The sequence below is a fragment of the Lutzomyia longipalpis genome, chromosome 2 (genome assembly GCF_024334085.1).
Source record: "Lutzomyia longipalpis isolate SR_M1_2022 chromosome 2, ASM2433408v1".
Taxonomy (NCBI): domain Eukaryota; kingdom Metazoa; phylum Arthropoda; class Insecta; order Diptera; family Psychodidae; genus Lutzomyia; species Lutzomyia longipalpis.
Genome location: NC_074708.1, coordinates 22,506,438 through 22,534,341, shown reverse-complemented (window position 1 = coordinate 22,534,341; position 27,904 = coordinate 22,506,438). Strand labels below are relative to the sequence as shown.

General features: G+C 32.9%; 2 protein-coding genes and 1 long non-coding RNA gene across 6 annotated transcripts in view; all 3 read left to right on the top strand.

Annotated features, from left to right (window-relative positions):
• Window positions 1-9,103, top strand: part of LOC129789742 (syntaxin-4) — a 30,608-nt gene extending 21,505 nt beyond the window's left edge. The window contains exon 7 of the mRNA XM_055826773.1: window positions 9,092-9,103. The gene's annotated coding sequence lies outside the window, so the exon portion shown is untranslated. The remainder of the gene's footprint in view (window positions 1-9,091) is intronic.
• On the top strand, window positions 52-22,944 carry LOC129789603 (phosphatidylinositol 3,4,5-trisphosphate 3-phosphatase and dual-specificity protein phosphatase PTEN). Of its 4 annotated transcripts, none has more exons than XM_055826538.1 (9): window positions 52-276; window positions 1,366-1,772; window positions 4,927-5,474; window positions 5,561-5,733; window positions 5,823-5,967; window positions 11,963-12,150; window positions 12,543-12,825; window positions 12,951-13,063; window positions 13,343-22,944. In XM_055826538.1, the coding sequence occupies exons 3-9, from the start codon at window positions 5,369-5,371 to the stop codon at window positions 14,528-14,530; spliced, it is 2,196 nt and encodes a 731-aa protein (XP_055682513.1). In that variant the 5' UTR covers window positions 52-276; window positions 1,366-1,772; window positions 4,927-5,368; the 3' UTR covers window positions 14,531-22,944. The 4 variants fall into 4 exon arrangements, with proteins under 4 accessions (XP_055682513.1, XP_055682510.1, XP_055682511.1 ...); XM_055826535.1 differs by having other exon boundaries at window positions 1,339-1,772; XM_055826536.1 differs by having other exon boundaries at window positions 52-505; window positions 1,339-1,772.
• Window positions 22,945-23,402: 458 nt separating this feature from the next.
• LOC129789794 (uncharacterized) lies at window positions 23,403-24,573 on the top strand. The gene is made up of 2 exons (XR_008750492.1): window positions 23,403-23,828; window positions 23,894-24,573. It is a non-coding gene; the product is annotated as an uncharacterized LOC129789794 (long non-coding RNA).
• Window positions 24,574-27,904: the final 3,331 nt, after the last annotated feature.

Here is a 27,904-nt window from a genome sequence, read left to right as displayed (position 1 = left end):
AGGCATATAACACGATGAAACTAATGAAACATGTATTTCATGTCGACCCTGGGAGAAAACGTGCGTTTCATGCGATTTTTTTTGACATTCTGCACCACAAAAGTTGCCATTGTGTGGCTTCGCTCGTGAAATAAATCGGCATGAAAAATCATAGTACAACTCGATTATGATTGTGATAGCAATTTAGTGCGTGATTAGCAGTTGACAAGGTGAAAAAGTGCACGTTGGCGCGTGTTTCGGTGGACAAGAGTGTGGTGCTTGGAAAAAAAATTGGATGTAAGGAAGAAAAGACGTCGAATAAAAAAAGTTCTTCCCCTCTCCTCTCTCCCGTTGCTCTCTCGCTCTTCGGTTTTTTTAGTGGTGCGCGCGTGTGTTGGAGAGAAGCTCTCGAGAGTGGTGTAGAGAAAAATGTGATTTTATGCGTTGAATTTTCCCATTTTCACCAACTTTCCCACTCTACGTGTACCGAATATGTCCTGAGGAATCCTTTAGCATCGTCAAAAGGGTAATTTTAGGATTTTCTCGTACATTAGATGTGCCTGAATATTAGACTTGAGAAAGTGTCGCCATTGAATCCGAAACTACTTGTCTCTCTCTTTCTCTCGTTCATTTTCTCACTTTGACATTTTGGGATCTCTCTCTCTCTCTCTCTCTCGAAGCTCTTTTACTCCGACAGGATTTTTATTTGGACTTAACGTTTTTCATCGCATAAATTAAAAGTCTCATATTTTTTTTTTTTAATTTAAAAAAACCCATAAAATATGTTCAAATTTTTTTTAATGAACCTTCATTTACTTAAATTATTTTTTATTAGTATTTTTGGAAGCTTCGTAAAGTGCATTCAATCCAAATTTTAATGCTTTATGGGTAAAAAGTCTCATTGACATTTTCAAATAGTGCCATCTCACTTACTCTTGTGCCTATTGACCCTTGTGTAAGAGAGATGGCATAAACAAAAAAGTGATGAAATGTGATTCGACTTCTCCTTTCCCCCCTCTCCGGTGTCATCCCCGTTCTCACGTAGTTGTGTTGGTGGGTGCATTTAAAAAAAAAATCTTCCGGGGTTAAAATTTTGACGGATAAATTTCCTCAAGAGGGTGCATTTTATCACTAAAGCATCCCCGACATTACAGGGTGGGTGGATTTGTTGGAATTCCGTGCATTTTGGTGTGAAAAAATTGTTAAAAAATCCCCATAAATATCGATGTAACCTTCGGTGTGCATGTGTTGGTGCGTTTTTTTTTATAAGAGAGCGAGAGAGAATTGGGGAGAGAGTGCGAAGAGAGCAACCCTCGACAATTTCCTCAAATTGCTTCTATACATTTTAATCGCATCCAGTGATTTCATCCCTTGTCGTCCCCTCAGAAGGAAAATTTTTACTTGTGCTGTATGGCTCCCGGAAAAGACAGAAAAACTCTGTGAGAATAATTTCTTTAAAGACAAATAAATCAGTGATTCCGTGAAGGAAAGACGGTGGGACCAAGTGAAAAGGTGCGTGATGGAGAAAAAGTGAGAAAATTCGTGTAAAATTTTGTGGGTATTTTCCCGAGTTGAAAATCACCATAGACGGTCAACCGGAAGTCCACAGTGGGGGTGTTCCCTAAGTGAGGGAAGTACATGGAAAGTGGGCAGAAAAGGTGATTTTCACAAAAGGGATCTATGACCAGTCAGGATGCCACATAAATGTCTTGCAATGGACCACCCGGAATTCATATCGATCCAACCAAATTGACCAAGAACGTGGGGATTCTGACAGCCCTGCAAATTTATGTGTAAGTCCCCTTTGCCATAAAATAATTTTCCACAATTTGCATTTTCCCTCAGTTCCATTTCCCCGCGAGTTTTTCTTTATCCACCCACAAAGAAAGGTCTTCGGAGGGCATAGAGAAAATTCCTCCCAAAATCGCCTGATCCTTTGGATAAAAAAATTCCTTTGTTCCCACGGGCGAGAGAGTCGTTCTCACTACTACACTCACTTTGGCGAGTGCATCTCTTCTCCTCAAAATTCCACCACTCTTCGGGGGAAATGGAGAGGAAAAGTGATTCGGAGTAGAGTCCTAAGCCGTACCTAGATACAGAGGATTTCGTTTCATTTGTAGAAAATTTTGTTATCTTTTTAGGTAGATTTTTAGATTTTTGTTTTTTTTAGGAGATTTCTTATTAAATCATTGCTGATGGAATCAGAGTTATGGCACTAACTATTGCGTTTATCCTGTTGTACATTGCACAAAGAAATAATTCAATAATTGTAAGCAGCCCTTTTGTACTCCACCACTGAAGGTCCTATCTTTAGAAAGGAAGTTTATCTGAGTTAATAGAGAAATGTCGGCTGTATGAATAAGATCCTATATTAGCAAGTAATTTAGGCTACTGATGGGAATTTTAGAAAATTTGGCTTTAGTCTTTGTAAGGCCCTTTGTCTTAGAAATTCAAATATCTTTATGATATAAAACAGGCTCTTTAGTGAGTTTGACCCATCAGTAGTGTTGGGTTATCGCTAATATTTCCATTAGATTTCATTCTATTCTCTCAGATCTACTTTATCCAAATAAGTATTGAACCCAAATCAAACTTAATTTCATTCACTCTAAAAGCTCTGTGATTGGCTAATAAATATTCTCGCAAAACATTCTCATTGGTTACTTCGTCTTTTCTATATCCGTAGTCATAATGAGTTTAAAATTTAATCAATTTTGATTGAAATAATATTTAAAAATAAATTGTTTCGCCTTTCAAAATTATTTCGGTTTGGGGCGCTGAGGAGAGCACGAGAGCGGTCGCACGTAGCCATGCCGGAAAGTGGGAGAGGAAGTGCGAGGAAGGCTTGGAAAAGGGCTGCGCCGGCAACACTCATTCTCTCACATTCTCTCTGGCCCTCGACGGCGCCGCTTCTCACCCTAGCACCAGCGCCACCTTCATCTCTCTCATTTGCCGGCTGTGGGAAATTTTTACATTTTACACAAAAAATATGGATTACAAACGCCACTTTTGGCTGCGCTTACATGGAAAATTTTGTCTATTTCTTGATGAAAAATAACAATTGATAGAATCAATAGAATCATTAGTTCATAAATTAAAGGGATATAGACTTAAATCGCAAAAATTTGTTCATACAGCTGAGATAGAAAATTCTAGAAAGAATGGCGATGAAGAGGGTTTAACCATCTTACAATTTCGTAATTATTTACGGGAATCGAACCAGTGTGAATTGGTTATAATGCACTAGTTTTCTAGGCATAAAAAAGTATCTACGATTAGCTAGAATCTTTCAGAAATTTCTGTCTTCTAGAAATGCTAACCTGCTCAAGAGTGAGATAATAAAAAAAAAGCCACAGAAAATTGTTTTTAATTGAGTTTACTAAATTAAAAGATGTTTTAAGAAAAACGAAATGGCTGTGTTACCTCTTATAGTATCAATATAAAAATCATTTTTTTTTGAAAGATTGTCTTCACAAAGTTTCCAATAATTTGCATTTTACTTGATATAGAAAACGTAGCCATAAGTTGCATGATAAACTGTATGGGAGGTAGGTAATAAATTATGAGTTTTTTATGATACATTTTACAAAGTATTTTATGCACATTTAACGCGCTGTTTGCCGGCATTTCCGAGTGAGAAAGAAGAAATATTTTTTCCCTTTTTTCCCCATAGGAGGGTGCACATTTCGAGTCCTTTGTCCTTTCCCTCCCCTTATAGGGCAATTTTTTTAATTGTATGCCTCTCTCTGCCCTCTCTCTTGCGCTCGTCCTATCGAGCCAGGATATTAGGCGATGAAAAAGGGTCTCTGGTACATACTTGCAACAAAGGGAGAGTGCGAGATGAGAGTGGAATGTTCCACAAAGGGCTCCTTCGTTTTTTTTTTCAAAGCATAGCATGCATATACCTATATAAATACAAAACCGGGATTTTTGAATGTGGTATCTCAGGTGATTTTCGGGGACGATGTTGGTGCCGAGAGTGAGAGGCTTCCTTTTTTGACCTTGAAATAACATTACAGGTGAATTTCTCATAAATCTCATGGAAACAATAAAAGTCCCTCTCTCTCGCATTTGATATTTATAATCTCTTTCCCTCTTCATGGGGATGAATTTGTGTGAGCACGTTACAGCACACAAAATTTTGTGAAGATAGAGAGAGAGAGAGTAAGAGAGAGTTTTCCAGGGATGAGCACGTTTTTCCTCTCTGTAGATGAGAGAAAAATGCCATTGTGTGTTTACAAGAGAGACTTGCCCGAAAAAAAATCCTTTAAAAAGGATAAATTTTCTTTCTTTCGCACTTTAAGTTAATTCACTCGTTATTTTCTCTTCAACAAGAAGGATTCTCTTTCTCTCTCATTTTTATATCCTCAATCGAGAGTGAGAGTTTTATTACCTTTTTTATTTTATATTTCATTCCTTTATAATTCCATCTTTTTAAATTCTTGTTTTTCTAATTAAATTTTAATAAATAAAATATTAAAATAACAATTTTATGAAATCTAAATTTTGAATAAATTCGCTCTTTTCCGAATAAATCTTAATAAAATATATTTCTTTCCCTGGAAAATTATTTTAAGAATAAAACATTTATTCTTGGAAAAGCTCTCTAACTAAAAGATTTTATTTTTCACTATAATGGATTTTTATGCCTATCTTCTTTGTCATGTGGAAAGTAAGAGGAAGAGAGAAAATGGGATTGTGAGAGAGAAAAAAAGGAGGAATTTTCTATTTGGGAGAGAGGACAAATTTTCGGGATACCGAAAAGGGAAAGAAAAAAAAATGTGTTGGAGGAAAAGGGCATTTCCGACGGAGTCCTTCCTTTGTGCCAATTTCTATGACTTCCTGCAAAATTTTCCATGATTTCTTCGTATTGTGTGTTATGATGGAATTTTTCAATAAAGCTCTTTACAATATTTTTTCCCATTTCTCTTTTTTCTTCCCAAACAGGCCATAGAAAATATTAATTGTGCGAGGAGGAGGCGCACTTAGGACGTCGGAGAATTGAGGACCGTGGAAGAATTTCCTTTGGTGAGGCGCGGAAGAAACAGTATAGAGAAGTAAGGGGGGACTTTGCCGGAGGATTGTGCTCGAAGACAGCAAAGGAAGCAAGAGATTGGAATATTGTAGTCTTCTAAAAAATTTTTTTTTGACCTTCGGCTCGTGGTGTGTGCGGTGCAAGTGGTGAGAAGGGCAAAATTGTCTTGCAAAAGGTGAAAGGAGCTGGAAAATCCTCCCTTGAAGGAAAAAGGAAGAAAAGAAGACGAGAAAAGTCGAATCCTTCAATTTTCATTACACAAGCCACGGCGAAAAGGAAACGAGAAGGGCTGCAAAACGAAAAGAAAGAAGAAAAAAACTGTGAGCTATATAGGAAGAAGGCGGCAGGAGGAAAATGGCAAATACAATTTCCAATATGAAAATGAGAAACCCAATTAAGGGGCTTGTCAGCAAGAGGAAGAAGAGATACACCGAGGATGGATACAATTTGGATTTGTCATGTAATTTCATACAAAAAAAAATATTTTTATCATTCATTTTTCCTCAAAATTCATATGCCCATGATATTCCTTTTTTACACACACAGATATCACCAAAAATCTGATTGCAATGGCATTTCCGGCGGAAAAACTCGTTGAGGCTGTCTATAGGAATCACATTGATGATGTCCTGCGATTGTTTGAATCGAAACACAAAGGATTCTACAAGATCTACAATTTGTGTTCCGAAAGAACGTACGACTATAGTAAATTTCAACATGTAAGTATCATGGGAATGTGTATGCAAGTTTGGTATAGACATACATAATTTTCTTCCACTCACATTGAGCCTTTTGTTCAATTTTGCAGAGAGTTGCATCGTATCCATTCAATGACCACAATCCACCAACAATTCAGTTGATTCAAGCATTCTGTGATGATGTCCAAAAGTTTCTAAGTGAAGATCCCAAGAATGTTGCGGCTGTTCACTGCAAAGCTGGCAAAGGACGAACTGGTAAGTCCCTTTACACTAACTGTGCCTTTGTTTCCACAAAGAATTTCATTAAGTTTAGAGTAGGTATCCATTATACGGTTGATGTTCTCCTTTATTGAATTATTCAAATTTAGGAGTTCAAATGATGTTTTAGCTGTGTTTCTTTCAGACACAGCTTTTGTGTACCGAGCAAAATCGAAAGTCGTCAGATCGGGCTCAAACTTGGGATGAGCACGAATTAGGGTCCCCACATTCCAAAAAACGTATGCGCCAAAAAATTTTTTCCGGCCGGCCGGCCGTCCGTCCGTCCGTCCGTCCGTCCGTCCGGAACCTTTTGCTAAATTGCAAGAGAACGGTAATAGATAGAGACTTGCGGTCAACGGCAAAGTTTAATTATCGACCGGAAGACATCCGATTATGAGGTCAAATCCACCCCCCCACCCCCCCGTCCGCCATTTTGAATAACCTCAAAATTTTGTTTTCGCTATATCTCAGCCCCTATAATAGGTAGAGGTCTGAAATTTTGATATGTTGTAGGGGCCATCAAGACCTTTCCAACGATATCTCATTTTTGAAAATCGGTCAAGCCGTTTAGCCAATATGGCTGCCACAATTTTTCATCGAAAATCGACCATAACTCGAAAACGGCTTGACCGATTTTGATCAACCCGGGGTCAAATGAAAGATCTCAACAAACCCTACAACTCTCCAGAACATCGAAAGTTTCAAAAGTGACCGCTAGGGGGCCAAAAATCAAAAACAAAATTTTCGATGAGTTTTCGATTAATATCTCGAAAACGCCATTATCGATTTGCTTCATTTTTTGATATGTTATAGCTGACTATATTATCTAGCTCCATGCCAAAAATGAAGAAAATCTATGTCGCCGTTCTCGAGATATAGCCTTCCAAAGTTGGCATGTCATATCTTGGGTTCTACAAGTCCGATTTCGATCAACTCAAGCGCAAATGAAAGGTTTCGAGAAACCCTACAAATGTCTAGAACATTGCAAGTTCGAGAAATGACCGCGAGAGGCGATAAAGTCAAAATAAAAATTTTCGAAAATTTCGAACTCGAATACTTCGAAAATGCTATTATCGATTGACTTCATATTTTAATATATTATAGTTGAGGTTAAGACCTTTCCAACGATAGCTCAAACTCGAAAATCTATGGAGCCGTTCCCGAGATATGGCGTTTTAAAAATTTCTTGGGGGATGACTTTTCAACTTTTCCCGACTTTGCGCGTATTTAAATAAATTTGCGTTCTAGTTTGCTCTCACAAAATTGGTACACTGAAAGAAACACAGCTCTCGTAAGCTTGGTCAGCTTACCAGTACATTTTTCTTTTTTTGTATTGTCTTTGTTTCCCTTTTAAAATGAGATAAACTTAATTTTATAATAACTTAAAAAAGAATAATAAAAAAAATGTGTTTCAATTTTCAATTTATATTAAATCTCACTAAAGAATGGATCAATTAGGCTGTCAACTAGCCGTGAGCCTCTTGGTCTTAAATTGTTAATCTTTGTAGGCGACTAGATAAATTCCGGAGTAATAATTTTTACTGGATTCTTATATCTTATATTCAGTTCTAACTGCTTTTCCAAAATTTCAAAATACTTAGGCGACATAAATGAAAATGAATGTCGTGGAAACGTTTCTATTTAGAGCCGGAGACGTTTTAAAAAGTAATATTTTTCTTAATAGATTAATTGGTTAGCGCGTTAATTGTTCAACCAAAAATCATGAGATCAAATCGCAAATTGGACCCGGTTTTTTTCATGTCATTGTTAAAACAATGTGAGGAGTTTAATTAAATTTTTCATCTTCCTGCTCTAAAGAAAGAGAGTAAGTGTGGAATGAAATGAAAAAAAAACCGCAAAGCATTTTCTTTGTATTTTTAGCTGTGTTTCTTTCAGACACAGCTTTTGTGTACCGAGCAAAATCGAAAGTCGTCAGATCGGTCTCAAACTTGGTATGAGCACGAATTAGGGTCCCCACATTCCAAAAAACGTATGCGCCAAAAAATTTTTTTTCCGGCCGGCCGTCCGGCCGGCCGTCCGGCCGGAATCAATCGCTAAGTTGCAAGAGAACGGTGATAGATAGAGACTTGCGGTAAACGGCAAAGTTTAAATATCGACCGGAAGACATCCGATTATGAGGTCAAATCCACCCCCCCACCCCCCCGTCCGCCATTTTGAATAACCTCAAAATTTTGTTTTCGCTATATCTCAGCCACTATTATAGCTAGAGAGCTGAAATTTTGATATGTTGTAGGGGCCATCAATACCTTTCCAACGATACCTCATTTTCGAAAATCGGTCAAGCCGTTTAGCCAATATGGCCGCCACAATTTTTCATCGAAAATCGACCATAACTCGAAAACGGCTTGACCGATTTTGATCAACCCGGGGTCAAATTAAAGATCTCAACAAACCCTACAACTCTCTAGAACATCCGAAGTTTCAAAAGTAACCGCTAGGGGGCCAAAAATCGAAAACAAAATTTTCGAATAGTTTTCGATGAATATCTCGAAAACGGCGACATAAATTTTTTTCATTTTTTGATATGTTGTAGCTGACCATATTATCTAGCTTCATGCCAAAAATGAAGAAAATCTATGGATCCGTTCTCGAGATATAGCCTTCCAAAGTTGGCATGTCACATCTCGGGTTCTACAAGTCCGATCTTGATCAACTCAAGCGCAAATGAAAGGTTTCGTGAAACCCTACAAATGTCTAGAACATTGCAACTTCGAGAAATGACCGCAAGAGGCGCTAAAATCGAAAACAAAGTTTTCGAAAATTTCGAACTCGAATTTTTCGAAAATGGCGACATAAATTTTTTTCATTTTTCGATATGTTATAGCTGACTTCAAGACCTTTCAAACAAAAAAAAATTATGAAAATCTATGGATCCGTTCTCGAGATATGGCCTTCTAAAGATTTCTTAGCGTATGACTTTTCCACTTTTCCCGACTTTGCGCGTATTTAACTTAATTCGCGTTCTAGTTTGCTATCACAAAATTGGTACACTGAAAGAAACACAGCTCTCGTAAGCTTGGTCAGCTTACCAGTACATTTCTTTCTGGCAAAATTAAATAAATTGATGAAATTAATTTCCGGTTCTCTTGCACTTTCCAACCACCAAAAAAAATGCTCAAAAATCCATTTTTATATTTTCAAATTTCATCGTTATCTCTCTGTGCTGTACACTTTCTCTCTTATCAGAGTGAAAGAAGGGGTAGGTAGGAAAAAAAAGGTGAAATATTGCTTTCTGATAGGTGTGACACAGAAAACTCCACAAATTTATCAGGAAGATTAGTTAGATTACTTTATTTTATCGTTCATCTACCACAATCGCATTTCTCTTTTCATACCCACAACTCTGATTAATAAAGCTCTCTCGAGAGTATGGGTTATGTACATATATGTATGGTGAGGGGAGAATATTAGAACGAGTGGTGTATATAATATGATGGGAGATGTTATATCAAAATGTGGATCTTTTCTATTTTTGACCAATATTCTTTTTCTCTCGCAAAGTCACTTGGAACATGCGCACAGAGACACGCTATAGCTGAGCCAATTCTGCATAGTTATTTTTCCATGTGTGTTGTATGTTCCTCCCTGAGAGAGCTAAATTGGCATGACTTTTTTGCATCCAAATTGTCCAATTAGACTTTTTATTCCTATTTCTTCTTTTTTTTTGTTTGTTCTCTCTCCAATATATGGATTAACCATTCAAATCGACAATGTTCTCTTCTCTATTATATATGTGAATTGCACTGCAAAAGACGATGTAGCCAGGAGAGGAAAAAAAAGAGTCTAGTAAAATGAATTTGTATTGATTCTGTGGTCAATAATGTGAATGAATGTGGTTAATGTTCGGAACAAATTTGTTCTCAATCAAGGCCATCATTTATCATAGATTTTTTCCTCTTGCATATTTTGCTAACAAGAAAAGACACTCATTTTTTTCCTTTTTTTTTGTCACCACAATAAAATGTCAGAGGCAAATTCTATGTCTGAAAAAGAAATAAATATCGTGTGCACACCAACTGGCGGGTGTAAGAAAAAAAAAATATGTGCCAAGCCACATGGATTTTGCATGATTCTTGCATTTTGAAATGAAATTGGTTGCATTTAGGTGTTTAAAGTAACGTTAAATGTTAGAATTAGTTTAAAAGAATTGTTAAAAATTACTATTCTTAATGCAGCAACCTTTTAATGGTTTGAGTTGGGGTTTTTTTGCCAAAAATTGTAGGAATGAATAAAGAATTATTATGTCTTATTCGAGCACAAAGGAACCCCCAAAAATTATTTTTAGTGCAATCAGCTTGCTAGATTGATCGCGGACCTTAAAGGGTTATAACACCCTTCTTGGTTAAATTCCAACTATACTCCTGAGTTTTAAAATCAAAACTTACATGAAAATACATTAGAAAAAAAAATAAAATTTTCTTTTAAAGTTCCTGATAAGAATGAAATTAAAAATTTATACTCTTTTAGGATCATATTCGCAGCTAAAAATTTATATAAAATTGTTTTTTTACGTTAAAACTTCTTAAAGATTAAATGATTAGGTATAAAAGGTTTTAAAATAATTTATTTATGCGTAAGAATTCAAGAAATTAAACAAATATTCAAATTCAATACAACTCCACCTGAAAAAGCAACCCTGCGTGAATTGAGCAATAAAAATCTTTTTTTGTGGAAATTCAATAGCACTGATTGTGAGGAAATTTTATCTTATAAATGTGTGAAAATAAATAATGTTGTAGTTAATATTGAGTTTAGTGTGGCTCTTCCTACAACCTTAAATCTACAACGAGTGAGACATTTGCAGTGTGCCAAAGCTGCACACAAAAGTTTCAGTTCAGACTATCTTTTATACGTTTTTTTTCTTTCTGTGTGTGTCACATTGAAAATCATTCAAAGAGCTTGCATTGGGGTTCACTTTAACTCAACTTTGGCGTCTCACTGACTCGAAAGATTTTTCACGGGGGGAAATTTCATTGATTTCAGTGCGAAGATTACAAAATGAATTATTACACCCATATTATAACGTAGACATCTATATTAATAGGGTATATTATATACAATATATATATGTACCAACATATTTTTATCGTGAAAAGTCTGATAATGCTTGAAACTCGTTGGACGTAAAGGCGTCCAAAGGGGGGCACCCAGATAATGAAAGGAGATAGAGTATGAGACATACAACAATCTACCACGCGACTTAATACAATGATGACTCCTTTGATATAAATTCTTTTTTGTTGCTATATGTACACATTTTCGCACATGCCGTAATAAAGTCACGTACTTTAAACTTTTCTTTATATTGTGTTGGTGTTTTAGTGATAATTTTGTTGGAACATCTTAAATGATTCGGTTATTTTTGAAAATTACTCTGCTAAACTCTGAGAAAAATTTATTCTTTATGAAGCAATCATTATTTCTTTGATATTTTATGTAATTAGTTAAAAAATATTGCGCTCGTGTTATCAACTAATATTTTTATTTATTATTCATTGATTTTTCAACAAAAGATGTCTAAATAATTTTTTTTTTGTAAAAATAGAGTACAGTACAAAGTTCTTTAGATAAAAAAATCCAAAATTATTTAAAATGCATTTTGTAATGGAATGTGCGACATTATTCTATTTGATTTGCCACTTCTGTCTACATCGGTGGTTGATGTGTGTGAAATCCACGATGGAATATTGTTGCTATGTCTCTGAATGAAATGGAATTGATGAGAAAATGTTGATGGTTGGAGGAAGAAGTGTATTCGGTTTGAAAAAGAACCACATTTTTTTCTTTAATTAATTAATAAAGAAAAGAAAAAAAATCAACAAAAAAAATGAGTAAGAAAGTGAAATTTCTCAAATATTATTAACTATAGGTATTCAATTGATTCGATTGGGTGTCTCTGTACGTCTTTTAGCTTGATAGAGATGAATTTTAATTGCGAAATTGATGAAATTTTTTGCGCTAATTAATTCAGGTACAATGATCTGCTGCTACTTGCTCCACGTGAGAAAATTCACGCTGGCGGCGGATGCACTTAGTTTCTATGGACAGAAACGGACCCATGACGAAAAGGGAGTCACGATACCGTCACAGCGACGATATGTTGAATATTATTCACGTCTACTCAAGTCGGGTCGACCGTATAGTGAAGTTAAGCTGTTGGTGAGTAAGAACATTAAATTTTCTCTTTAATATTCAGGAAATTTCGCCATCGTGGATGGTCTCTATAAAATATCTTTTAATTACTTACCTCACTCAATTTTTTCTTTTAATTTCAACCAATTTATTCATTCGTCACATATGGTTTAAAGAAGAAGAAAAAAAAAAGTATAATTATGAGTTGAATAGTTAATGAATGGAGGCTCATTCTCATTCAAAAATTGTGCACATCAAATGACAAGAAATGCATATTAAGCATAATATATATTAAATTTCAAAATAAATAATCATAAATTTTGAAGAAAATCAGCTGTGAGTGAGGGAGAGAAGCAATGTGATGCAGTGAGATAAATATGAATGATACAAAATGCTTTTCTTTTTTAATTTCAATGCAGATTTGTGAGTTAAAATTATCACCACCGCCATTACTTAATAGCCATCAGGGGAGCTTGAATTTTAGTTTATCGGATGGGAGCGGTAGAAAGCTCCATCGGGACAGTGTGTCGGACGTAAAACGATCACAAGGGAATGGTGATGGACAAATTGTGATCAAGCTGGATTGCTGCATTCCCCTGTCTGGTGATATTCAGGTTGAATTTTACAACAAAGGCGTGATTAAGAAGGAGAAGCTGTTTCATTTCTGGTTCAACACGTATTTTGTCAATGAGGAGGCAGAAGGTGAGTAAAAGAAATTCATTTTAAGGATTATTATCAAAAATTGACTTTTTACAAGTTTTGCGCGTTTTACGAGTTCTTTTTTGGAATAGAAATTACAATAAATTTAAAATGTATTTTTTCCACAGGAAATATTCCAGCGGAAGGAGATTCCTCTAAATTAGTCTATCGATTAACGAAATTTGAATTAGATGACGCTCACAAAGATAAACAAAACAAAATATTTCCACCTGATTTTGAGGTAAAGCCATTATTTAAATAATATTAACTTTTTTTATAGTTATGATGATGCAATGAATTTCATTGGTTTTGCCTCTTAATTGAGGGATAATTAAATAGAAGTATTGGGCTTTTTGTACTGAAATTTCAAGATTTAAAGCAAATTTTAAGGGTTTCTTGGTCGCTGAATAAGTCCCATTATGAGCATTTCTCGTGCACCTTCAGAAGAAATTTAATTTTCTTGACAATAATTGTGAATGCTATAGTTTTTAAATGAATTTAATTTGTTCCCAAAATATAGGTACAAGTAATTTTACAACGGATACCTTCCGATTCTTATGATGCCCGTGGCACAAGTCACCACAACAATCATTCAAGCAACAATCTCCACCATGTGAACCATAGGAATTCGCAAAATAATACAACACCATCAGTGGCGACGCTCAATTCCCATCCAGGTGCACATACGCCGTCCGAAAGTTCTGATGCATCGTGCACAGATTCGTCCACGGAGGAGGATGGCTGGGAATCTGGTGAGTTATCGACACCAACAACAGCAGCAACTGCAAATGCATCAAGTAGTTTGTTCAATTACACCTCACCACATTTCTTTTCTGATTACGTATCGAATGTTGTGTTGGCCAATGACTCCAGCCTTGTTTATGCCCTACCCGTCTGCGGTGATGAGGACTTGGGTGGGGGAGATTGTGACAATGGGGGTGAACGGATGGAGGTAGGTGGTGCGCCCGAGGGTGGTGGGGATGGTGGTGTGGACACAAAGAGGGCTTTTGTGCGACACAAGGAGGATCGCCGGCGCAGACGACGTTCGCGTTCCAAGACACCTCAGCAGCAGTTCAAGGTGAAGTCGGCGAATGTGAAGATTGTGGCGGGGTCCCCGGGTAGTACGCATCACCAGAGTCGGAGCCAGAAGATGCGCTGGCTGTCGAATATGCGTAGTGATCCGGATTTTCGGGATACATTGGCGAAGAGTGTTGTGTTCAGGACACCCCATTCCACGGAGAGTCTCGACTCGACGGATTTCTATTCATCGCTCTGCGATAAACAACTGAGTGTTGGGTCACCGTACAAGAGTGCCACGGATCTCAGGACGGCGCATCAGACGAATGGACGGACTCTCTCGCCACGAATCGATGACGAATGCCAACGTTTGGTGGCCAAACCCCTTGAATCTCACTCAATTGGCTTCAATGTAATACCCCCATCGCCACCATTGTCCCCCAATGAGGAGACAAACCCCATGCCATCCACGTCAAAATCTCTCCCCGATCCAGCTCTCACCGCAGACGAGGGTACCGATGAAAAGATTTCAAATCGCAATCGTGGGGCACCCTTTACATTTCGTGAGCTGCGTCAGGAATTGCAGTACGTTATTAAGCACAGTACACCCAGTAGGGCAGCTGGGGGTACGCGAAAATCACCCGAAAAGGCGATTGCTGTGAAGAAAAAGAAGAAATGGGGAAAGAGTTAGGGATCTTCTCTTTTGTTGGATTTTTATTATTATTATTTTTTGCAATTTTCTCTTTTGGGGACTACATTAGCGAGATTGACTTTTTAAATGGCAAAAGGAATTGGATTTCTGGATGTGCTCTAAAAAAACTTTCTGCTATATCTAATTTCACTTTTTTCTTTCTCTAAATTTCTAATTATCTATTAAGGTTTATTTTGTGCTTTTATAATATTAAGAAAAAATCAACTCATCACACTCATCCATATTAGAATGTTAATGTAGATAAAAAAAAATTTATCTCTTATTAAAATTAGTTTTTTTCTTTTTTTTTTTTTGAAAAAAGCATGGCTGAGGATTTATGGGGAGGTTCTTTCTTGGGAAGTCTCTATGACAATTTTACATGTGTTCCGATTATTTCTTCAAATTAATGAGTTTTCCCACATAAGAAACGAATAAACGCTTAGCCGAATCTTTAGCCATGTTTTTTCTTTTGCAAAATATTTTTCTTTTGTTGAGAAAATTTCTTACTAAATAAGAATTCGCAAAATGTTTCTGTATATGTTTGAAAATGTTCTTTTAGTGTTCTTTTTTTTCTTATATATTCTATATTATTAGTTAAATGAATTCTATTGTTTAAAACTAAAAAAAAAATGTTATATTGGATGTTATTCGATATATTTTTGATGGATGTTTTAAGAGTTGAATATTTTACTATAAATTGAAAATTAATTTTTTCTTACCCAGACAATAAACACCAGACGATGGTGGAGTCAAACAATCGTCAGATGGGTGTTTTATCTCCTCACACCGAGGGAGTTTTCCAGACAACCTAAGAGATTTTCCACTATTCCGAAATCCTCTATTTTTCTTTTTCTATTTATTTTCAACTTTTTTCTTTTATTTGACTCCACAAAAATTATAAACCCAAATTTTTCTATTCTCCAAAAGAATTTTACTTTTTGAATTTTTAATTTTCATTCAAGTGGAATATCTGTTGAAAGAAAAAAAAAACAAACAAAAAAGGTATTTTTAGTGTAGTGCAGTAGATAATGATGGCAATCCACATACAAAAAATATTAAAGGAATTTCAAATTGGTGTGTTTTGGGAGATTGTTGTTAAAAGTTTAGAGAAAATTAAAAGAAAATAACAAAACTTAAATGTCTCTTTGAGGTGAACCACTATAAATAATGTAGAAAAAAATTAACTGTTTCTTGTGTAAATGGCTGTGAAAATAGATGAAAAGAATAAGAAACAAACTATAAAGGTTTAGTAAAAAAAAATGATAGGGCCATTGAAATTTTCTCACCTGAAACTCTCATGAAAAATTCTCTTCCCTTCGTAACATATATAATATGACTTTCCACAAGCAAAACTTTCGCGATGGACGTAGGAAATAGTTGAAAAAAAAAAAAACAGTTGATTTTAGGAGTTTTTCTTTTTTTTTTAAAAGATAAATTTTTTTTTTTTGCTTAATTCGTGCATGTCGATCGATTTTTAGGTCAGATATCGGTTTTGGAATTTTCGAATATAGTTCATGTCTTTTGCACCTGATGGACTTTTTTTTTGAATTACTGTAACTTAATTTTTAATTGGAAATTCACGCAAAATATGAATTAATTTATACTGAAATTGCTGTAAAATTGAAGAAAATTTTAGAGCAAACATAAATTTATTTTTTTCATCAATATAAAAAAATCAAACAACTTTTTATGCATTTTAAAAATATTTTACTTTCAAAAAAAAAATTAATGCAATGCACAAAAATAAATGAAAAAATATTGGAAAACTATAGAGACATTTTTTTTATTTATTGGAAAGAACTCAAAATCATTTTGGTGTTAAGTTTGGAATAGTAATAGCGCAAAAAATATGGAAATAAACGTATAATTAATGGTATAAAAACACAAAATGAAACATATTTCAGAATAAATTGTTCTTTCTGCGTAAAATTGTAAATAAATTATTATGAATTTAATGAGAAACTGATAGAGCTTTTAATTTGGTAGAAAAAATTGAAATGAATATTTCAAAGCGGATAAAAAGTGAATGTTTCATGCTTTACTGTGACACACACAAATTTAGCATTTAGAAAATAAATATCTCGATAAAATTCTTCGCGTGTTATCGTATAGGTTTTATTGTATTGAAAGGAAAAAAAATGATGTGTTAAATGGGAGGAAGTTCTTTCTAAAATAAAAATCATTAAATATACAGAAACGCACAAAATTCACAGGCAAGTAAACTTTCAAGAAAAATTTCTGATCTAAATTATCCTTCAAAATCCAATTTCTTTTGCCAAAAAAAAAAAAAATGAAAAGAGAACGTTTTGTATGGAAATGATTTTGTATAGAAATCAACAAAAATTATAGATAGAATATTTCCATAAATTTTCAACATTGTACATTTTAGGAAACTTTCTTAGGGTTTTTTTTTTTGTTTTTTATCAATCAATGAAAAATTATTGATTTTTCTAAAAGTTTTTGTTATCAAAATAATATTGTAATTACACACAGGAGGTTGAGTTGGAGGAAAATAACAAACACATTATTTTTGTAAATCACAAAGGAGTGGGAGGGACTTTGAAAAAAAGGAGCTTTCCCAGTAATTGCAAAAGTTCTCTTTGTTGTGGAAGCTGTTAAAGCTGGCGAAGCTTGTTTAGCTTTTCATTGTTATATCATGAAGATATACTAACACACATATGCCCATCGCAACTTCATGATTGAATGATTTTATTGTCGTTATCTTATTCCATTGAGGTTGCATGAGGCGAATTTCGAAAAGAAATTTTAAAATTTGATTTTTAATTTTCCTTTTTTTATCTTTAAATTAAATCAAAGGATTTTTGAGAAGGAGAAGTTTATAAAATTCTTTTAGTAATTTTCTATAAAAAATGAGAAAATTTTAGAATAAATTTTCGAAATTACCCTCAAAAAGCCTTTATCCTTTCAATCATAATTCATCTTTTTTATTTCAGCCAATACATTTTTTTAATCATGTAATATTTAGTTTTTTCATTCTAATCTCACTTACATCCATAGTTTATAAAAAATATATCATCTCACAATAGATAAAAAAATTACATTGTATATAAATATTAATATTTCTCTAACATTAATCATTGACATTCTTTTTCCTTTTTTTATTGTCTTTCATGCTGCTTCTCTCTGCTGCTGTTTGTGTGCGCCGAAATATTTATTACAAAAAAAAATACACAATATATAAAAATTTTGCGTGTGAATGTTCGAAAAATCATACAATGAAAATAATTCATCATGCAAATATCCTTTACAAATCATTCAAATTACTATATTTTGCGATTTCGCGTCACTTTTGTTCTTTTTTTCTTTTATTTATCTCATTTTAAATAAAATAAAATAAAATGCTCTGGTCATGCAGTAGGATCCACACCACAGAGTCCAATTGGACGCTACAGACTTCTTTCGGAGTCTGATGTGAGTGGAGGTGGTGTCTATTCGCAGGATTCTCACAATAATCTAGTCCAGGCATAAATACAACAAATAACAAGAAAAAGCCACAGACAAGAAAGAGTTTAAAAAATATTAGAACTCAAAAGACCGTCAAATCACACACAACAACAAAAGAATATTTTTCCTCAATTTGTAGAAAATCATATTTGAGCTTATGAAAAAGACGCGAACAAAAAAAAACTTTTTTAACAGCAACAAATTTCTAAAAGAATATTTATATAGAAAAAATAAATAAAACCTAGAAGGCAATTTCTCTATCTTTCTTTCTAATTTAGTCGTGATAATTTTAGATTTTACTATTCTAATATTTCTTTTTTTTTTTAATATAATATATACATACATACATGTAATATTTAAACTTTATATAGCATTTTATTTTTGTAAAACAAAACTATTTTGCTTTATTTTGAACGCCCTTTTTCACTGTGACCCTTTATTGTGACATTTTTGCAGGCGAATCAACGTATTTGTGACCCACAATTAACATCACAAACAGAAATAAGTTAATCTGATGAAAAGAGAAATTATTTAAACAAAAAAACAAGTAAATGATAAACTTTCAAGAAAAAAGTCAATTAGATGTCTAAGAATAAAAGAAAAAAATAGGTTAGGCTGTGACCGAAAGGCCACAAAATATAATGAAAAAAAAAATGGAAACAGTGCAAGAAAACAACACAAACACGCTCGATGAGACTTCAAAATGTGCTGAAAATTTTCAAAAGAAAAATGTGAAACAGTGTAAGACACTGCTAGAGATTTGCCCGGTACAAATGAAAAAAATCAGTAATAGGGTCAACAAGCACCTGAACATCAAATCCACGACGATCCACGTGAGCTTCTGTCCATAAATTCGCCTCACAGTGAATGCAAAATTCATTTCGAAAAAAATATATATAAATTATTTAGATAGTTCTTAGGAAAAAAATTGAATGTATTCAGAATATCTGTTTTGTGCAGGTCACAAAAGGCAAAAAAAATTCTTTTGTGCTAAACATATATAATATGTTTTGAATGAAATTAAATACCTGTAATTAGGAGAAAATGAAGGAAAATAGAATAAAAAAAATTATTTTAAAAATTATTTTTTAGGCATAATTCACTAAAACAAAAAAAAATCAATGTATAAAATTCATTTTGGTCGTCGTAACATTTTTTTTTAAATCTTTGGCTCCCTGACAAATTTTTTTATAGGATAAACAAATATAGATTTATATTTTTGATACAAAATTCGTTGGAAGAAATTTTTATGGCAAAGTAAGAGAGAGAGAGAAAGAGCTTAAACACCCATTTTTCCATTCACAAATGGTTTATCATTTCCTCTTCCCCACACAAAGATTCATTATTATAATTTTTTTCTTCATCACTATTCTCATGGATTTAACCACACTCCTACAAAAAAATCACATTTTAACTGTTCTTTTTATTTAATTTCGAGGTTAAGGGTGTGTTTCTGTGGATAAAAATTAAAACTCCTATTTACTAATCTGGAATACCTAACGTTCATTCATCATCAAACTCAGAAGATAATTTGTACTATATTGGATAAAAAAAAATCTTTGGATAAACTACAGCATAATTTTTTTTCATGATTATCTTAGGTTTAATTTTTAATGGATGTTTAGGCACAATTTTCCGTCATTTTTATTTCTTTTTTCTTAACAGGATAATCTATCATATGGTCTTAATGATAAAATTTCAAAATAACAAAAAATGTATTGAATTTACAATCAGGATAAACTGGATAAACTTTTGTTACAATCTCGAAGGACTCAATGCTATTTATGTGAATGTAGTTAGAAATAAAGTAGTTTTTTAAGAATTTCTCAATTTTTCTTTTGATTATCTTGTGGTAAGACTTTTAAAAATTATAAACTCATGAAAATAATGACAAAAACATCGGTGAATAAACTCCTTAAAGTTCGATATAAGTGACTATAGAATTTCCCGTGAGATTCTTTCAAAAGAACAGTTCTCTAATAACTTAAGTATTTTCAAAAACTTTTTAATTTTTAGAAAATAAAAGCATTTATGACGGAAATATTTTTTTCTTCAAATATTAATCCTAAGTAGTTTGTCCAATAAACTTCATTTTTGCCCATTTGTTTTAAATTAATTTTTGTAAAAAAAAAAAATTAAGCTTGAAGGATAATGAAATCTTTTTTATTATGAGAAAAGATAAAAAAAAACACCTTTAAAATTCTAACAAACTTTGTAGCTAGGTGTGGTTGGTGAAATGATTTTCCATTTTAATAAAAAGAAGATTAAAATTTTACTAGATCGCAATTTTCTCATTTATAACAAATAATCAGAATTGAATTTGATATTTCTGTTTTTTTTTTTTAGTTTTTTAAAAATGTAATTTGTAAATCTGTTTTTCAATTTCATTTTACAAATTAAATGAAAATTTCGGTGAAAATGATGAGAAAATATTTTTTTTAAAGCAAAAAAAATGGAGATAAATGAATGGGAGAGAAAATGTTTTGTAATATTTGTGTTCGTTTTTCACCCACCAAAATTTGTACTTTTTTGTTTTTATAATAATGTATTTTTTTTGTTTTTATTATAAAACTTATCTCTGTGAAAAATTAAAAGAAAAATGAAATTTTCAGTAATTTTATGTGGTTCCGTCGCTTTAGCTTTTTTGCAGCTTTTTAAAAGATTCTGTGGGAGAATGAATTCAAGTGCAAGAGAAAGAAAGAAAGAGAAAAGAGGATTATGAGGCTAAAAAAAAGTAGATGAAAAAATATTTTTGCAATAACCCCAGTTATAAAAAAAAAAGAAAATAAAGTACTGTATAGTGTGTAAGTGCGATAGATAGTGGAGTAAAATCACATTCATTTCCTTCCAACTCTCCATCGAAAAAAAAGAGTAAAAATAAATTGCTGAAAATAAAATTGATGACTTGCTTAAAAAAATTCTTAAATAATGAGGTGGATGAAATTTTGCTTTCAAATAAATAGTTATCAATAAATGTTCAATGTTTTATCAGTCTGTAATACAAGATAGAAAAAAAATAAACAAATAGAAATGGAAAAGGTTAATGGATTAAAAGAAAGGAATCATAGTGGATAACAAATTTAGTAAAAAAAGTGACTTCAATCTCACAGCTTTTTCTCTGAAATGATTGCAGAGTAAAAAAAAATGAAAACAGAGAATTTGCAAATGAAGTTAGTGTTACAAAAAAAATTAACTTATCCCAATTTTTTAGGACGGGACACAAAAAAATATATTGGATTAAATATCAAATTCGGCGGAGAAATAAATAGAAATTACATGAAAATGGTGAAAAAAATCAATAGGACTTATAGATAGAAATTTGTTCGTGTAGATTTCATGTAAATAAATTGAAGATTTACGACGGAAAGTAAAAAAAAAACATGCAAGAAAAATGGGTACAGTTGTAGGATTTTATCCAGTTAAATCACAATGTATTCAAAATTGCCAATTTCTTCTTGGGTGTTTCAGTAAAAGAAAATTGGAACAACAGTAAAGAATAAAAGAAAATTAATTTGCAAAAAAATCGCCAATGAAAATTTTTATTCATTAACAGGTCTGTATGAAGAATAATCAATGTTTCATATTCAGATAGGTAATAGTTTTTTTTTCTTTTTATTTCTAAATTTGGTAAAAAAAACAATATAATACTTTTTTTAAATAAATAAAATTTGAGATATTTTTCATTGGAACTACAGATTTGGCTTTGCAAAAAGAATACATCAAAAACTAAATGAAAAAATTGTTTTTGCAATTTTTAATTTTACTTTCTTATTAAAAAAAATAACGGGAACATGAATCTTTTAATTTCAAATATATATACAATTCATGAGAGCAAATTGGTCAAAGAAAAAAAGTAACATAATAAATAAAATCAATCAATAGAACTAAATTAGCTGGCACGTAACACATTTTTTCCAAATAAATGGAAACAAGAAGAGATCAATCCGAAAAAATAAGCATCAATAAAGGAAAATAAATAGTAGGAAGAAGAGAATGAAAAAATGTGTGATTGTTAAATTGACGAATAACATAAAGAAAAAGAAATATTACGAATGTAATTTTAAGTATAAATAAAAAAAACAAGAAATACTTTTCATAAAAATAATAAAGAAAAAAAAGTAAATAAAAAATAAAAGATTTGTAATAAGAAACAAAATAACTAAAAAAAAAAAGAAGAAAATGATAGTTTTACAGAAACACAATTAAAGTGGAGAAAAAAAATATTGAGAGACAGAAGAAAATTAATTTTAATTATACCTTGAGAGTACAAATCAACTGAAAATGAGTTATTTGATCTCGCACTTTTTTTACAATATATTTACTAATTCAATGTAGTGAGAGGGGAAGTCAAATGATGAAATTAGTGTGGAGATGATAAAAATTATATAGAAAAAAAAATGATAATAAAAATACAACAATAGATATCATTTTGTGAGAGATTTTCACAATTTCTTTTTTTTTGGCTAAATAATGTGAGATAAAATCGTTTATATAGAAAGGAAAACATATTTTTTTTCTAAAAAAAATTATTTATTTCAGATAGGAATTGTTTTTTTTTTTAAATTGAAATCAGTGTAATAGGAATTTCTCTAAAAGGAGAAAACATTATATTCTCATATAAAAAAATCAAAATTAATTGGTATGGTAATTAAATACACACGCAGTTTAGTACACAATAAATACTAAAATTGAGATGGAAAAGTAAAAAAAAAAAGAAAATGAGGTTATTACATTGAAAAAGTAAAATCATTTTTTTTTAAGTCTACGATGAAGAATAAATTGTTACTTGTATTTATAATTATTAATGAGCTGGAAGCAGACGAAATATTAATGGTAAGAAATAATTATGTATATGTATGTAATATATACATATATGTAAATGGATAATTATATATTTATAAGATATTATGTTAAAATTAATAATTTAATAAATTCTTAAAAATTCTGAATTCACCAAGTTTTACTTCTTTACCCTTCAGCACTTTTTTTTTAAATTTTACCTTTATTTCAGAAGTTTGATAAAAAAAATTTTAATTTACCTAAATATTTGGATTTTGTAAAACTTTTATTAAAAAAAATTAAGTCTTCCACAAAGAACCATCACTGTGCGCTGTTTTAGCAATCTTCTTCTCTTCTCTATAAAGAAAGGTCTGTCTATAATTTCGTTTCTGTTCAGCTATGCATTTCTACACCGTTGGTCCGATCGCGATGAAATTTGGTACAGAGTCTACTGATACCAGGCGGTTTTCACCAACGATATTCGTTTTCCCCCCAGAGCCCCCCTTCACATAGCCCACATATAAAATTCATGCTTTTTTGATTACTTTTTGAATTTGGCGCCCTAAATGTAGTTATAAAAGCCACCACTCTGCTAATTTTTGGTACAATTTCGTTGAAGAGAAAATGAGATAACCCTTTAACGTCCAACGTGAAACATAAAAACATTGAAACATGCGCTCTTTTATCGCGATTTTTATTCTATGAATTTTTTTAGAGGACTTTTCTCAGTCAGAACGTCTTCTTTGACACCTTATGCGTGCATTTGATGCATTTGTAACATGTAAAATTAATTACATTCATAAATAATTGAAAAAATAAAATGTTTCACGTTTGGGTCAGCGTATGACCCAAAAAAACCTTAAAGGGATAAAGGAGCTAAAAGTTAGGTTACGAAAACCCGGTTTTGGCAGAAATCATTCTTTTTCTTCAGGAACACCGAAGAAGAATAACCTCCGGTATGGCGTTATAGAGTTTTCTGAGGAGTTGTCCAATAAATATACAATTAAAAATGTAAAATTAGTGGCAAACAATCAGAGTGCAGAACACATAGAAGGTAAAATAAATGTTATTTAGTTGCTTTTAGGTAAAATATAACTGAGATTTTTATTCTTTCTGTAGCGTAATATTTGAGGTTGACTTTAGGTAAAATATTTTGCGTGAGTGGAGGCATTTGATGGGGCGCTACAGATGGATATGTGCATTAAAATAACCACAATGATACATCAGCCCCGGTTAGCATCATGTTCAGCTTAGTATCCCTAGAAATATGATTAGTATTCCCGCCTGAGGCGTCTGAGTTTAAAACTTCATCTATGAGATTCTTTCCGGAAACTGCAGCAAACTCATCATGCGAAAGGTAATAACGACCTGTAAGGCGTCTCGGTGCTTGGACGTCTGGAAATGTGTTTTCGGTGATTTTGTTATACTGATGTTTATCAAAGTTCCACTTAGGTCTTGTAAAGACCTTCCTTTTTAAAGTTCTATATGTAAGCTAAAGGCAGAACAATTAATGTTTACAGCACACGTTGTAATGTTGTTGTAGCTTCATTGGTATCATGAAGCAAAATTAATATTTAATACACCTGTTTAGGTGATGAGTTCTAATGAAAACTAACGGCAGAGCAATATTATTACTCATTTATTTAAAAAAATACCCTTTAAACTAGGGTAAATTGCGTTCATTTGAAGACTAACGGCAGAGCAAAAATTTAAACATTGATAATATTTATAAATCTTGGATTAAATATTTTTTAAATATGTATATGTAAAAATTTTAATATACGAGAGAGGAACTAAAATGTTTTTTTTTTATGGAAATTTTTATGGATGGAAGAATCAGCTTTACAGGAATTTAGTTCAGAGTCCATCGTCAACGTAACATCACATTCTCCAATCTTATCAATATATTGCAGTGCAAAGATTGTGGCGAAATCGCGGAATGTCCCCAATTCCCCCAATCACCTTAATGGAAATTAGAACACAAATTGTACCTATAAATATGGAAAATATGAAATATAAATCAGTTTGGAGTTGTTAGTCAAGAAGTGGTGTATTAATTTTCTACACGTGACCAGGAAGAACTGGTTGCTGTCGGTGGAAAGGAAGTGTTAAGTGAAATGAAAAAGTGAAGTGAAGTTTCAATGAGGATGTGCCAGCGCCAGCTCTCCAACTCTCCAGAAGTTGCAGCCGCATCCTGCACATCAAGAAGATGTGCCAGCGCCAGCGCTCCAACCCATAGCAGCAGTTGCAGTCGCATCCTGAGCAACATCCTCAACTCAAGCCATCACAATCACCACACAACCGCCACCGCAGCATCTCAGTTGCTTCCATGACAATCATGAGATGCACTAGTCGTCGATGCAGCCAACGCAGTGATGATCATATCAATCAACGGGTCAACCCCTTCATCTAATTACGCATCAGCTGCCCCAGCATCCAAGACAACGACAGTAACTATGGCAGCACATATCGCACCTCCCATTGCAGCGATCAACTACAATCATCGCATCTGCTAGTTCAGCGATCTGCCTTCATCATCTCAACAAATGATTGTCATACCTTCAACCAACGATCACCGCAGCATTCATCGCTTCAAGCGACCGCTCCAAGCTCACCTCAAAATTTAAGTACAAAGTTCCCATTTCTTAAAATTAAAAACCAATTAAATTAAAGTAGAACCTTTTCATATTTTAAATAATTTCTTTATAAAAAAAATTAAGAAAAATTTTGACCAAAGTTTTTTAACAATTTATAAATATTTGAAGCATTAAATTCTGCTAAATTAAATTAATTAATTCCAAATGTGTTCCAAACGTTCCCCTAAATTATATAAAATTCAATTTAATTCATAATTTCTAATTCCTAAATTCTTTCAAATATAAGTACCCACATATCTCCAATTTTGAACATCTTAATTAATATACCAATTCTTTAATCGATGCATTGCCATAACCCATTAATAAATACTTTGTCATCAAAATACAATATGACACAAATTCATGCCATAATTATTGCTGAGCCAAATTACACAATTAGGGCAATACCGAACATCGCTCAAAACCTACGATTGCTATAAGCAAAATAACCTCCCAGAGGTCAACCAAAGCTCATAGTCAGCTTTCTTTCCCCACGCGGAAATATTCATGTAAACCTTTATTCCCCCTTGCGCTGATGGCAAATTCCAGCCAAGGCAGCGAATACGTTACATTAACACTTATATATAAATACGAGCAAATCATTTTATTCGGTATTGACCCTCAAAAATTAAATAATTAAATAAGCAATAATTATGTGCCGAAGAAAATAATTAATAAGAATTGCAATGCATTGCTCAGTCTGAGATATGATGAAAAATTATCTATGTATATTTGATTGAGAGAATTATTAATTTTTATTTGATGATGATAATGATGAAATTGATTTATCAATGAAACGAAAAATTTGCATTGTTTTACAATTAATGACAAATTCAATTTTTAAATGAAAGGAATTGGGGGTTATCGAAACCTATGTAATTCCCACGCCTCCTCATCAATAAAGCTCTAACGCACGAGGACGTGCGTCCTCCTAAGGAAGGAGGTGTGGCGAAATCGCGGAATCCCCCCCTTAACCTAAATTACTTTTAATTAGAACACAAATTGTACCTATAAATATGGAAAATATGAAATATAAGTCAGTTTGGAGTTGGAACCGAAGAAGAGTAGTTTAAATTCTCTACACGTGACCAGGAAGAACTGGTTGCTGTCGGTGGACAGAAAGTGAGTTAAAATGTGAAGTGTTAAGTGAGGATGTTCCAGCGCCAGCTCTCCAACTCTCCACAAGTTGCAGCCGCATCCTGCACATCAGAAAGATGTGCCAGCGCCATCGCTCCAGTTCATAGCAGCAGTTGCAGTCGCATCCTGAGCAACATCCTCCACATCAGCCTTCACCAGACACTACACAATCGCCACCGCAGCATCCCAGTTGCTTCCATGAGATGCACTAGTCGTCGATGCAGCCAACACAGCGATGACCAGCTAATGGATCAACGGGTCAGCCCCTTCATCAATATAGATCGACCCAGTCATCGCAGCATCCAACCATCATCGCAGACGACGCATCATCATGTCAACCAACGATCATCGCAGCCATACATCGCTTCAAGCGACAGCTCCACTCTCACCAAAATCTCAAGTACAAGCTTTTCAATTAACCTAAGACCAAATTTATATTAAAAATTTAATTAGAAAATTCAAATCTTTTCCACTATTGAAATTCCTTATATAAAAAAAAATTGAGAATATTATGTCCGTTATCTCTCATTTAAGAATTTATAAAAATTTGAAGTGTTAAGGAAATACATTATCCATTTACGTTCTAATTGTGTTCCAAATGATTAAGTAAATACATATATAAAATTCAGTTTATTCAAAATTTCTAATTCCTAAATTTCTTTCAAATATACACTACCCACATATCTCCAATTTTGAACATCTTAATTAATATACCAATTCTTTAATCGATGCATTGCCATAACCCATTAATAAATACTTTGTCATCAAAATACAATATGACACAAATTCATGCCATAATTATTGCTGAGCCAAATTACACAATTAGGGCAATACCGAACATCGCTCAAAACCTACAATTGCTATAAGCAAAATAACCTCCCAGAGGTCAACCAAAGCTCATAGTCAGCTTTCTTTCCCCACGCGGAAATATTCATGTAAACCTTTATTCCCCCTTGCGCTGATGACAAATTCCAGCCAAGGCAGCGAATACGTTACATTGACACTTATATATAAATACGAGCAAATCATTTTATTCGGTATTGACCCTCAAAAATTAAATAATTAAATAAGCAATAATTATGTGCATAAGAAAATAATTAATAAGAATTGCAATGCATTGATCAGTCTGAGAGATATGATGAAAAATTATCTATGTATATTTGATTGAAAGAATTATTAATATTTATTTGATGATGATGAAATTGATTTATCAATGAAATGAAAAATTTGTATTGTTTTACAATTAAGGACAAATTTAAATTAAATTTAATTTTTAAAGGAATTGGGGATTATCGAAATCTTATGTAATTCCCACGCCTCCTCAACAATAAAGCTTTAACGCACGAGGACGTGCGTC